This window comes from Callorhinus ursinus, unplaced genomic scaffold (genome assembly GCF_003265705.2).
Source record: "Callorhinus ursinus isolate GAN/ISIS: 27379988/994484 unplaced genomic scaffold, GSC_fseal_2.0 scaffold53, whole genome shotgun sequence".
Taxonomy (NCBI): Eukaryota; Metazoa; Chordata; class Mammalia; order Carnivora; family Otariidae; genus Callorhinus; species Callorhinus ursinus.
This window is the reverse complement of record NW_027397115.1, coordinates 5917928-5930939: the sequence shown is the minus strand read 5'-3', so window position 1 is coordinate 5930939 and position 13012 is coordinate 5917928. Positions and strand designations below refer to the sequence as shown.

General features: G+C 46.5%; 1 protein-coding gene across 3 annotated transcripts in view; it reads left to right on the top strand.

The window, feature by feature from the left end:
• Positions 1-13012, top strand: part of TSHZ2 (teashirt zinc finger homeobox 2) — a 437476-nt gene that overhangs the window by 248928 nt on the left and 175536 nt on the right. The window contains exon 2 of one of the 3 annotated variants that reach the window (XM_073883928.1): positions 6615-9563. In XM_073883928.1, coding sequence (XP_073740029.1) covers positions 6615-9563 — 2949 coding nt within the window. Of the gene's footprint in view, positions 1-6614; positions 11703-13012 lie in introns of those variants that run through there. The other 2 variants (XM_073883927.1, XM_025853397.2) reach the window with 2 other exon arrangements.

The window sequence follows — 13012 nt, the reverse complement described above, 5'->3', positions numbered from 1 at the left end:
ATTCTTTTTCTTCCATCTGGCCTACTTTGCCCACTTAAGTTACCTGGCCACCTCCAGCAATGCCTGAACTTTCCATGACCTCATTCTCCCCAACCGCGCGGCATCTGACGTCTCTGCCTAACTCATCCCTCTACTTCTCCTCGGCCTTTGGAGAACAGCCGTGACGGGCGTTCCAGTAAAATTTGACAAAATTTCTCCCATGTGGTAGCTGCAGAATAAATATTTCTTGATTAAATGAATAAACAGATGAACCACAAGGGAATGACAAAGTATCCACTTCCCCTGATGTAACCTCACTTCGTCCTTTTTTTGCTAATGACCAAGATGTGGAGGAAGACACAGAGCGTGATTAGAAAACAGCTTTATGGTGCAAAGCGCTCTGAAGCAGGCTCAGGAAAGTGCCCACAACAAGAAGACGTTAACTAAATGGACAGTTTTTGCTTCACACAGACCCCACCTGTTAGGCATCTCATTGTGCAAGGAAAATGTTCCCATTAACCGAATGGTCTACAGGAAATAATAAAAAAGATGTGTTGTTCTTGACGGCCTTCAGAAAGCTCTCGGTCCATCTCTAGAGAGCCTTACGGGCTGGGAAGAAGCCCCCACCCCCACCCCCCACCGCTGCACCCAGCCCCTCTCCAACATTCTTTAAATAGGGATTTCTCTTTGTTCGGTTCCGACCTTCAGATAGAGGGAAAAAGCCCTTCTCTCTGGACCCATGTGTACAAGTTGCCTTTAAGTGAATGAGTTGTGTGTAGTGCGACAAGGATAAAAATCCATATGCCGTGAATTTTACTTTTCCTGTTGAAAACTGTCCCGTTTAGAAAGGTGCGTGAGCTTCGACGATTTCCCCAGTCTGAAGGGAGATGGAGCCTGGGTTCAGGGGTACCCAGATTCTCAGAAAGTGAAGCCTATGCTCCTGAATGGTGTCCGGACCCCCACGGCCCTCTAGCCCACCACCTGCTGAAGCACAGAGCTACGGATCCCCCAGCACGGCACTCCACAGGGCCCTCACTCCGGGCCTGGCCACCATGGGAAGTGGCTCAGTCTCCTTGAACTAAATCCTCTTATCTCCTTAGCCTGCCAACAAGAGTGCCAATTAGTGCCAATAATAATATACATATTCACGGATTTCGAGACCACAGTCACCAAAACACTAGAGACTCGTGACAGGGAGGCCTTCCTCTGTGTCATCACGTAGCATACCTACTGGGTACAAGGCAAGAAATTCTCACAGTCCCTTCATTGACATCTGCCCTGCGCACTGTGGAATCTTTGGGTGATTTTAAACTGTCATTTAGTGGGGTAGATGGGTGAAAATGATCCTGTAACCACTGGATATGTTTTTAAATGAGGTCTTGGTTGAGTTCTGGTTTAGTTTTTGAAAATCAGCCTTCTTGAATTTTATATTCTTCTAGGGTAATCGCCGTCCCCAGCTCTACTGCCACTTTAAAAACTGTCAGTGTTTTTACAGTAAACACTCTATGGTGGATTTTTAAGGCAATGGCAAAAATGTACGCCTAGCAAAAAATCTGTTATCTAACATCGTGCAACCCATGAATTATTTTGCACAATTTCATTTAAGTCATTCTGAAGAGACATTCTTGGAACAATTGAGGTGGTAATTTAAAAAAAAAAAATTGTTTCTCTTTTTTTTTAACCTTTGATAAAAGAGGAAATTTCTAAAATTTAAGGGTTTAGTTCTGAATTTTAGCCATACACTAATAGGGTAAAAAGCTCACAGCAGGTAAAATATATTCCTCTAGTGACATTTGTTTGTAAAATCAAGAATTCAGGAGAAGACCACCCTAATATTTGTGGGGTCTATATCGTGGAACAGCTAATGTACTATATTCGTGACAAAATTGGTCCATACTTTCAAAGTTCCCACGTGTGAGTCTTTTTTGAATCAAAGTCTGCTCACATTAAGAGTGCATTTTCTGATGCTTTGCAGTCTTGATGCTTATTTTCAGTCTTCCTACTTAAAAGTTTAAATTCACAGCTCAGGGATTTCTGGCAACAAGAACTTTGGTGGCTGTGTTGGTCTGAAAAGATGATTTATGGGGATGTTCTGGTTTTATCATTGAGAGGAGCCGGTCAGGATGGTTGTAATTCACACCTGATCTATATGGAAGGGGAGGGGAGGGAGCATTGCCCATCTCAGGTGCCACCTGCACCAACCGGGGACGTGGGGGCAGGGTTTGCAACTGGAATAATCCCTTTGCATTGTATATTCATTCATCCGTTCAGATGATTTGTGGGCACCGTTCTGTGCCAGGGTGCAGTCTAAGCGCTGGGAGAAGCAAGGTCTCCATCTTCATGGGGGACAAACATTTCATCGTTGCATTTACTGGGAGGAGACAATCAATCAATGGGAAAACAAGATGATTTCAGAGTAGGGTAGGTGCTACGGGGATCTCAATAAGTAGGTGGATGTGATCTGGAGTTAGGCAGAGAAGGGGAGACTGGTCGGGACAGGCTTCTCCAAAAGGGGCCGTGTAAGCATAGACCTGAAGAGTGAAAAGGAATCACCATTTGAAGGTCCAAAGGAAGAACTTTCCGAGCAGAGAGGTCTGCAGCTGCAAAGAACCACATCAGGGAAGGGATTGGCAGGTTAAGGAAGGAGCGAGTAGGCTCTTATGCCTCAGGCATGGATAGTAGGGTGAGGGTACGGGATAATGGAGCAGGGAGGTAAAGGCCCAGTCCTGCAAGCTCTATAGACCATGCTAAGGGTTTGGATTTCATTTTTAGTGCAGCACAAAGACACTGCAGGAGTTAAAACAGAACAATGTTACCACCCAATACCTTATTCTTTTTGAGAATAATTCTTTTGAGAAAGAATATTCTCACCGTTCTCTGAAAAACAGCCTGGAGGAAATAGAAGCAGAAAGCCCACTTCCTCACCCTAGTGAACAATAATGGTGGCACAGTCAGTGCGGTGGCCATGGGGTGCAAGGGAAATGATCCCTTGAGTCAATCACTTAGAGCGCTGAGAGGGTGTGCTTAGGAATTAGCCGTCCTGGGGATGCGCAAGCTTCGTGTGGCCAGAATTCGGCAGCGGCAAGGGACGAGATTAGAAATTTAGGTTGGAAAGGGAGATGCTTGCCACCGTGGAGTTTGATCTTGAACCTGAGATCCACAAGGAGGGTCTCCAGAGAACAGTTCTTTTTATTGTGTCTTGGCATAATTGAGATCATTTGCTTTTGTTAAATAAGTGTTCATAAGAATAAACTTGCCACTCATCCACTTTACCAAGATTTACACTTGATGCAATCTTATTAAGCAAATCATCGATAGAGAGAGAGAGACAGATACTCATTACGCACCCAGATCACCCATATTCTGGCTGTCTTTCCTCTGGCGTCAGCTGCCGGTGGCAAACAAAATCACTTAAGTCAAGCAAACGGTTTTAAATGTATAATATTAAAATGTGTTTTTAAAAACTCCTTGGAACCCTCAGCCATCATTAAAATACACTCACTTTGACGGATGCTTTGGCACTTTTTTTATAAAGCTTTTCAATGCATTACCTTATCGGGTGCATGAGATTTAGTCTGTTCTGCAGAAGAAAACAGACAAAAAGGGTCTCTCAGCACGAGTTACTCTTCTGTAAAGGTTATAGTAAACATGTCAATGCCTAATTAAGCAGAAAATTTTATCTGTATTGTGGGGGAGGCGTTTGCTGTCTCTGACTTTTCTTCTGGGGAATCCATTTAGAAGGACAAAGTAGATTGTGAAGCTGAGCTGGTCCGGAAAGCTCAGCTTCCAAATGTCAGCAGGGAAAAAAAACAAAAAACAAAAACACTTCCTTTCTCCTTGTGTGAAAATGACTATATTGGCTGGGCAGATTATGGGGGGGAGGGTGCACATGCACGCATACACCCGTGTAAATACATACACACATGCACACATATTTTACACACACGCACATACAAACCACCCAATAACATGAATTGCTTCCGACCAAGTGTCAGGCCCTGTACTAGGCACAACAAAAACTGAGATGCGTAAAACCTGACCACACTCTTAACCCACTGTGGTGACGGAAAGACCTCTTTTTCCCTGCTAGATTTTTTTCACTGGCTCTGTGTGCGTTGCTATGATGCTGGGATCACATTGCTCATGGATGTGGTAACTGTATGTCTCGGTTGGCCTGGAACAGCCTTGGCTAATGAGTGTTGTCCCAGTTTTTAAGTAATAAAGCCCTTTGAATTCTCAAAAGTGACCCTGTTTGATTGATAAAATTTGCCTGACTCTTTGGAGTATTTTGCTTGGCTCTGTAACAACTCATTTATTAATTTTATAACAGGCTTTCTCCTTGAGCTTAATGATATCACTAACATACCAAATACTAATTTGCAAACATACAAATTAGTCCTGGAACAAGCAAATGCAACGAGGATGAGGGGGGTGGTCTAATTTAGTCATCCAGTTATTTTAAACGGGTTTTTCTTGCAAGAAGTGACCACTGATTAATGGTTGTTCAACTAGATTGAGTAGCTTTTGTTTCTTTAAATCAATTTATGGAACTAGAGACCAGCAACACCAGTTTAATGAAAAATCCACTTGTCAGCTTGCTAGGAAAGCAAAAACACACCACCAGTAACAATACAGTAAATGAGCACAACCACAAAGCTAGTGGCTAAACTGTTTTTACATTTTGTCTTGTTTTATGGTATCATGACTTGTTTAAAAAAATATATATATTTATTTATTTATTTATTTATTTGAGAGAGAGTGTGCACAGGGGGGAGGGGCAGGGGGAGAAGGAGAAAGAGAACCTCAGGCAGACTCCCCACTGAGCACAGAGCCTGACTCAGGGCTTGATCTCACCACCCTGAGATCATGACCTGAGCCGAAATCAAGAATCAGATGCTTAACCAACTGAGCCCCCCAGGCACCCCGTATCATGCCTCTGAAATCATGGGGTCTTGTCTCCAGCATTCCCATAATTCTCCCCTCCAAAGTGACTATCTATTTAGTGATATTTCAATGAACCTTTGACTTTTGGGTCACCGCAAAGTTTTCTTATTGGTGAGGTTGGTCGTAGAAAGTGGAGTGGGGTGGTGAGGACCACGGATTCTCCCGTCAAACAGACCGGAGACATGTCATGATTCCGGGACACTAGCTCTGTGGCCTTGGGCAAATTTCTTAACCTTAGAGCCGCAGTTTTGTCATAGTTCCTACTTCATGCAGATAATCAGACAAAATGAAAGAAGGCATTTGCGGTGGTCAACAGAGCTCCTAGGAGGTAGTAACTGCTCAATGACTATTTACTGAGCCTTCAGAGTTCCTGCCTGGAGCTGCCTTATTCCCAACAAAACCCCCTTCTCTTCTAACTCCCACTGCCTGCCTCCCAGGACAGACCCCCATGCCTGATCTCTCTTTTCCAAGCTTTCTCACTGGTGAAAGGAAATACAGCCCCACCCTAGGGATTCTCCCAAGGGCCCACCTGCACTAAGAGGGGAGAGAGAGGCTCGCAAGGAAAGAAGACATTGCACTGAGATCATGCAAGCCTTGCAAATCTAAGACTGACCCTCCCTTGCTTTGGTACTTCTTTAGTTATATTTTATCCACGTGGCTCTGAAAAGGCCAGGTGAAGGAAATGAACACATGGGCATAAATAGTCACTTTCCCCATCTCTGTTGATGGATATTTGCCCATTAATTCCCTATGCACCCGCTCTCTCATGCCTTCATTTTCCCTATGCAATTACTGGTCCTAAATCCTCTCAGAGAAGGGAAGGCATGCATCCCCAATAGCATTTTGCATCTACAAATCAAACGTATAATTGGCATCTCATGACGGGTACCCACAAATCACAAAGCATTTGAAATTACAGGCAAGATCGAGAGGGCATTTTCAGCCTTGTCTGAAAAGGTCTTCATAAACCTGTTTGAGAATAATAGCATATTCCCCAAATCTCCCATTCCGACACCATTTGCTATTATTTTAAAATCATTATGTTTGCCGAGCTTACATAATTTTTCAGCTATCAATGGAAGATTTTATTCGATACTCCATAATCTCTCTTCCTCCTGTGCGACTCTCTACAAATAAAAATGTTATAACAAAAAGACACTGGCTACCAAAAATATAATGGCGATGCATCTAAACTACCTGTGAGCTCTCAAAAATGATTTTTTTAAGATAATCTTATGCCAGTATGTCCCAGAGTCTTGGGAAACCTTACCACAGAGATGCCAAGGGTCAAGTCTAGTTTTCTTATGAGCCAACGTCCTTCTCTGGAAAGCTGTGTCTTTGTAGGATTTGAATTGCCACCCAGCTTTCTCAAAAGTCCTACCTGTGAATTTAGCGGCTGTCCCACCGTCGGAGCATCGGAGTGATACTCCTTAAACGTGAAAATTATTAACTTGGGATCCTAGGCATTTATGAAGATTTGTGACTCCTGTCAATTACGGAAAAGGGGGGGGGGCATGAGACAGCACAAAAGACATCATTTGGCTTTTTCCCGTGTCCATTGCTTGCAGTTCATGAAAGTGTAGATCCAGTTGCTATTCCGCTCCGTATCGGAAGCCCTTCGTCTAAGTGGGGAACTTGGGATGGCAGATGTCACCTGTCATCTTATTTCGTCTCTTCTTCTTCCCTGGCAGGCTACGCCCAGGAGGAACAGCTGAAGGAACAGGAGGCCATAAAAGAAGAAGAGGAGGAAGAGGAGGACGGGGGTTCAGTAGCTCAGCTTCAGGGCAGCAATGACCCAGGGACAGATGAGGAGCTAGAAACGGGCCCAGAGCAGAAGGGCTGCTTCAGCTACCAGAACTCTCCCGGAAGCCACTTGTCCAATCAGGACGCGGAGAATGAGTCTCTGCTGAGCGATGCCAGTGACCAGGTCTCAGACGCCAAGAGCGTCTGCGGTCGGGATGCCCCGGACCAGAAAGCCAGCGTGCACCCAAAGCTGCCCGGGGAAAGCCACAACTGCATGGATAAAATGACCGCTGTCTACGCCAACATCCTGTCGGATTCCTACTGGTCGGGCCTGGGCCTCGGCTTCAAGCTGTCCAGCAGCGAGCGGCGGAATTGTGACACCCGCAATGGCAGCAGCAAGACTGATTTCGACTGGCACCAAGACGCGCTGTCCAAAAGCCTCCAGCAGAACTTGCCTTCCCGATCCGTGGGGAAGCCCAGCCTGTTCAGCTCGGTGCAGCTGTACCGGCAGAGCACCAAGATGTGCGGGACCGTGTTCACCGGGGCCAGCAGGTTCCGCTGCCGACAGTGCAGCGCCGCCTACGACACCCTGGTCGAGCTGACCGTGCACATGAACGAAACGGGCCACTACCAAGATGACAACCACAAGAAGGACAAGCTGCGCCCCGCCAGCTACTCGAAGCCCCGGAAGAGGGCTTTCCAGGACATGGACAAGGAGGACGCTCAGAAGGTTCTCAAGTGCATGTTCTGTGGCGACTCCTTCGATTCCCTCCAAGATCTGAGCGTCCACATGATAAAAACAAAACATTACCAAAAAGTGCCTTTGAAGGAGCCAGTCCCAACCATTTCCTCGAAAATGGTCGCTCCCGCCAAGAAACGCGTCTTCGACATCAACCGACCGTGCTCCCCCGATTCGACCACGGGCTCGCTGGCAGATCCCTTCTCTTCCCAGAAGCCCGCCGGCCTGCCGCTGTCGTCCAACAACCGCTACGGCTACCAGAACGGCGCGAGCTACACCTGGCAGTTCGAGGCCTGCAAGTCCCAGATCCTCAAGTGCATGGAGTGCGGGAGCTCCCACGACACACTGCAGCAGCTCACCACCCACATGATGGTCACGGGCCACTTCCTCAAGGTCACCAGCTCAGCCTCCAAGAAGGGGAAGCAGCTGGTGTTGGACCCACTGGCCGTGGAGAAGATGCAGTCGCTGTCAGACGCCCCGAGCAGTGACTCGCTGGCTCCCAAGCTGTCTGGGAACTCGGCTTCCGATGGCGCGGCCTCTACCACCGAGCTAAAGAAAGAGGGCAAGAAGGAAAAACCGGAGGAGAGCAGCAAGGATGAGAAAGGCATGAAGCGGGAGGAGTATGAGGACCCTCTGCAAAAGCCTTTAGACCCCACTATAAAATACCAGTATCTAAGGGAGGAGGATTTGGAGGACGGCTCCAAGGGCGGAGGGGACATTTTGAAGTCATTGGAAAACACCGTCACCACAGCCATCAACAAGGCCCAGAACGGGGCTCCCAGCTGGAGCGCGTACCCCAGCATCCACGCAGCCTACCAGCTGTCGGAGGGCACCAAGCCTGCTTTGCCCATGGGATCCCAGGTCCTGCAGATTCGACCTAACCTCACCAACAAGCTGAGGCCAATTGCACCCAAGTGGAAAGTGATGCCGCTGGTCTCGGTGCCCGCCAACCTGGCCCCATACACCCACGTGAAGAAGGAGCCCGACGACAAAGAGGAGGCCGCCAAGGATTGCGGGAAAGAAAGCCCCCGGGAGGAGGCATCGCCTTTCAGCCACAGTGAGGTGGACGCTTTCTCCAAAAGCGAAACCCCTTCCGAATCCCAGAAGGCCGAGCCTTGCCTCCTGAAGGAGGAGGCCAGGCTGGCAGAGGAGGGAGGCGAGCCCGAGAAATGCGCGCCCCTGGAGCCCGCGCCCTCTCTCAGCAACGGGTGCGCCCTCCCCACGCGGGCGCCGGCCCTGCCGTGCATCAACCCGCTCAGCGCCCTGCAGTCCGTCCTCAACAATCATCTGGGCAAGGCCACGGAACCCCTGCGCTCCCCTTCCTGCTCCAGCCCGAGCTCAAGCACAATTTCGAGGTTCCACAAGTCCAATCTCAGCGTCTTGGACAAGCCGGGCTTGAGTCCCGCCCCCACGCGGCCGGCCCCCGTGTCCAGGCGCTACCTGTTTGAGAGCAACGATCAGCCCATCGACCTGACCAAGTCCAAGAGCAAGAAAGCCGAGTCCTCGCAAGCACAGTCCTGCACGTCCCCGCCTCAGAAGCACGCTCTGTCTGACATCGCCGACATGGTCAAGGTCCTCCCCAAAGCCACCACGCCGAAGCCCGCCGTTTCCTCACGGGGCGCCCCCATGAAGCTGGAAATGGACGTCAGGCGCTTCGAGGATGTCTCCAGCGAGGTCTCGACTTTGCATAAAAGGAAAGGTAGGCAGTCCAACTGGAACCCTCAGCACCTCCTGATCTTGCAGGCACAGTTCGCCTCAAGCCTCTTCCAGACGTCGGAGGGCAAGTACCTGCTGTCCGACCTGGGCCCTCAAGAGAGAATGCAGATCTCCAAGTTCACAGGGCTCTCGATGACCACCATCAGCCACTGGCTGGCAAACGTCAAGTACCAACTTAGGAAGACGGGCGGGACAAAGTTTCTGAAAAACATGGACAAAGGACACCCTATCTTTTATTGCAGTGACTGTGCCTCCCAGTTTAGAACCCCTTCTACTTACATCAGTCACTTAGAGTCCCACCTAGGTTTCCAAATGAAGGACATGACCCGCATGGCCGTGGAACAGCAAAGCAAGGTGGAACAAGAGATCTCCCGGGTGTCGTCGGCTCAGAGGTCTCCGGAAACAATAGCTGGTGAAGAGGACACAGACTCTAAATTCAAGTGTAAGTTGTGCTGTCGGACATTTGTGAGCAAACATGCAGTAAAACTCCACCTAAGCAAAACGCACAGCAAGTCACCCGAACACCATTCACAGTTTGTAACAGACGTGGATGAAGAATAGCTCTGCAGGTATGGGTTTGCTCCCAGGTGATGGGACAGTAGCCTTGTGAGGAGCTTCTTGATGGGAGATGGGTCCATTTAGAGGCAGCTCATGTCTCTCAGTACCAAGAGGACAGTAGCCTGCTGGAATAGGACTTATTTGTATGAGAGACTAGAACATGATAAGTCCTAACCATCTCAATGTCTCCCGGTTAGAGTTGGTGGATAGAATGAAATGGGTTCAGAGAGATGGAGTTCACAGATTACCGCTTCGTGGTATGTGACCCCCTTACTGACCCAGGGCCCAACTCTGAAGGTCCAGCCAAGGCTACGCCTCTTTTAATTAATACGTACGGACTTCGTCACTGCCCCGGTTCACCCCTCACCTTCCCATAGCGACGCTAATGACTTAGAAAGTGAGTGAAGGGTGAGCAGCAGAACGAAGAGTGTAGAGTTTCTGGGGGCAGCCACTATGCAGAGATTTCTTAATCAGCTCGTGAACTTTATTATTATTGTAATTAATGCTTTTTGCAGCTTCCTTTCGGGGCAGTTGCTACCTTCCCCTTCCGTTCCTCTCTTTCTTGCCTCCAGTAGGTTTGCTAGGAGAGAGCATCTGCCTTGTAGTCAGATGGCAGGAAAATATTCTCTGCAGAACATTGAGGTGAAAAGAGAGGAAGCTTATTTTCTTCTCTCGTCCTCTGGTTTGCTTTAGGATAGGCTAATATCAGCGTTCACCTTTAACCAAGATAAATGCGCTGCATGCCCTTGAGAGTTTACTTTGCCTAAAGAAACAGATGACTTTCTGAATACCCATCGTCAATGGGCATGGGGTCGGTCCCACTTCAGCTTCAAGATCATTTGCATCATGTATCAGAGAAGTTCTGTGCCTTGTATAGTCACTGGTGCCCAGACTCTCTATGTCACCTCCAGGAAAGAGGACAGAGACCAGGGTCAAATACCTTGGCAGGCTTTGCCACACCCGCCGCTTTCAAATGTTTCCCAGACTGGGTCTTCACGCAATCCTTTCATCTCCTTTTTTTTTTTTTTTTTTTTTTTGTGTATTTTGTCTGCTTCCTTCTCTCTTCTCCTCAGCATGATACCCCCTACGTGCTAGGGACCCCTATACGTACTCAAGCTGTCCTCCACCTCAGGCCCCACCCGCAATGGGGACCTGACCTGACTTAAAGCTTCAGCACTGGCAAGTCCAGTTAATGCCATGCTAGGTGACCGATTCGGTCTTTTGGTTACTTCACAATAAGAGTATCAACAGTCAGTGACAACATATAAGCCCTCACCACCCCATACTGTCAGAGCATTTGTTCCTGAATAGGAGACTTTCACATCAAGGTCTGAGCAATAGCTGAGCTCCAGGCGGAGGAAGGGTACTTATGTGGTGTAGCTTTGGGCTCGCCTCGTGGTCAGGTAGGGAGATTTGCCAAGTGTGAGGATGGTCAAGATGAAATAAAGGGTGAAAATCTGGGACCGTCCCCTTACTGAGAAGATCTAAGAGCTTCCGATGAAGGGGGCATCCCATACTATAACTCTAATGGTTCCGTGGGCCCAAATGAAGACTGTTGTTTTGTTTGCATGTTTTTATCATGATAATTAAAATGTGTTACTAGCAGATTCATCTCTTGCTTTCCAAGCATGATTTGTTCAGCTCACACCATTGAAAGAAAAGCCAAAACTCATCTATTGAATCTATAAGTGAGCTTGGGGCTTGGCAACATTCTATTTATTTGCTATATAACATTTTATACCTTATGTAACTTGCTATTATGCTTTTCTGGTCCTTGAAAAAAAAAAAGGTGGATATATACAGAATACTCAGAGAGAAGAGAGATGTTTCCAATCCCATAGTGGTAGGTCCAAACCATGGTGAAGAGGACAAATAGGTAATGTTTATTTGTGCTACAATAAAGACCAATTTTCCACCTGTTAGGTTTGTAATCATTCTTTGAAAAAAAATTAATATCACTGCCAAAACATTGCGATACATAAATAGAACGATGGGAGAAAAAGAAAGCCTTAGTCAAAAGTCTGAAATGTACATGTCTGTTCTAAAGAAGCAAAGGTAAACTGATCATTTTGGAAAACTTACACAAAAGGCACTTAGCAAATCTGTTAAATACGTAGATAGGATAGCTTCTTTCTCATCCCTCTGCATGTGTACAAAATAAATATTTCTGATTTGGACCTCTGAAGCACCACATCACAGAGCTGTCATTATATGAAACCAAAGCTCCATTCTTAGATAAACACCGTGATGCTGTGCCCCTGAAATAGGATTACAGAAAAACAAGTTTGAGTATTTAAGACTCATTCAAAACCATAGGAGTATACGTGTGTTGTGTGTACACAAAAAAAATGGTACGTGTGCATGGTGTGTTTGTGTTAATACTAAGGATATTACAATCTGCCTGACTAGCTCCCACATTTGCACAGAGGTGGCTTTCTGATCCTCTGGCCACGTAGGGAAGAATTCCTTCACCCTCGAGGTCCTCCCATAGAACAACATCCGTGCAGTACCTTGCCCACTGCTTAGAATTATGCAGCTCTGTTTTTTAAATGATCACAAAATGAGATCGCTGTTATCCGGAACTCTAATTTTAGTCGGTATGCATGATAGCACAAATTGTACAAAATGACATGATGTTTTAGAAAGCATGGTCAAGATTTTATGGAAAATTTGGGAGCTGTGCTATATCTATGTTCTCTCTGAGACGCAAATTTTGGCCTGAATTTCCTTTTCTTTCTTAGGTAGGTCTTAAATCCTGAAAAATGCTCTGCCAAATATTAAAGGCAACTTTTCATTAAAAATTAATTAGATAATGTTAAATGTGCATCCCTATTTTAGGACAGAAGTAATCTAAAACGATTTCAATAAGTATCTGCATATACCTTTAAAAACCACATGCTCTTGAATAATAGAAGTTAAACAAAGAGCAAATCAATGAGTCTAAAATGCACAAGGACTTGAAATTATAGTCATTACTGTGTAATACAGTGTACAAGTTTTATAGCACACCTAGCCTTGAAATCGGGGGCAAGAATGAATTCTAGTCCAAGAAGCTGCCACCTTTGTTGTGGGGGATTCGACAAAAACACATGTTCAGGGTGAACAGCATGTAAACTTGCCAAATAAAATATAGGGTGCCCAGTTAAATCTGAATTTCAGATACACAACAAATAAGTTTTTAGAATAAGCATGTCCCAAACATTGCAAGGGCCATATTTTTACTAAAAAAAAGGTATTCGTTGTTCATCTGAGATTCAAATTTTACTGGGCATTCTGTATTTTTATTCGCTAAATCTAGAAACCCTAACAACATGGATTATATGGCATTCTGGA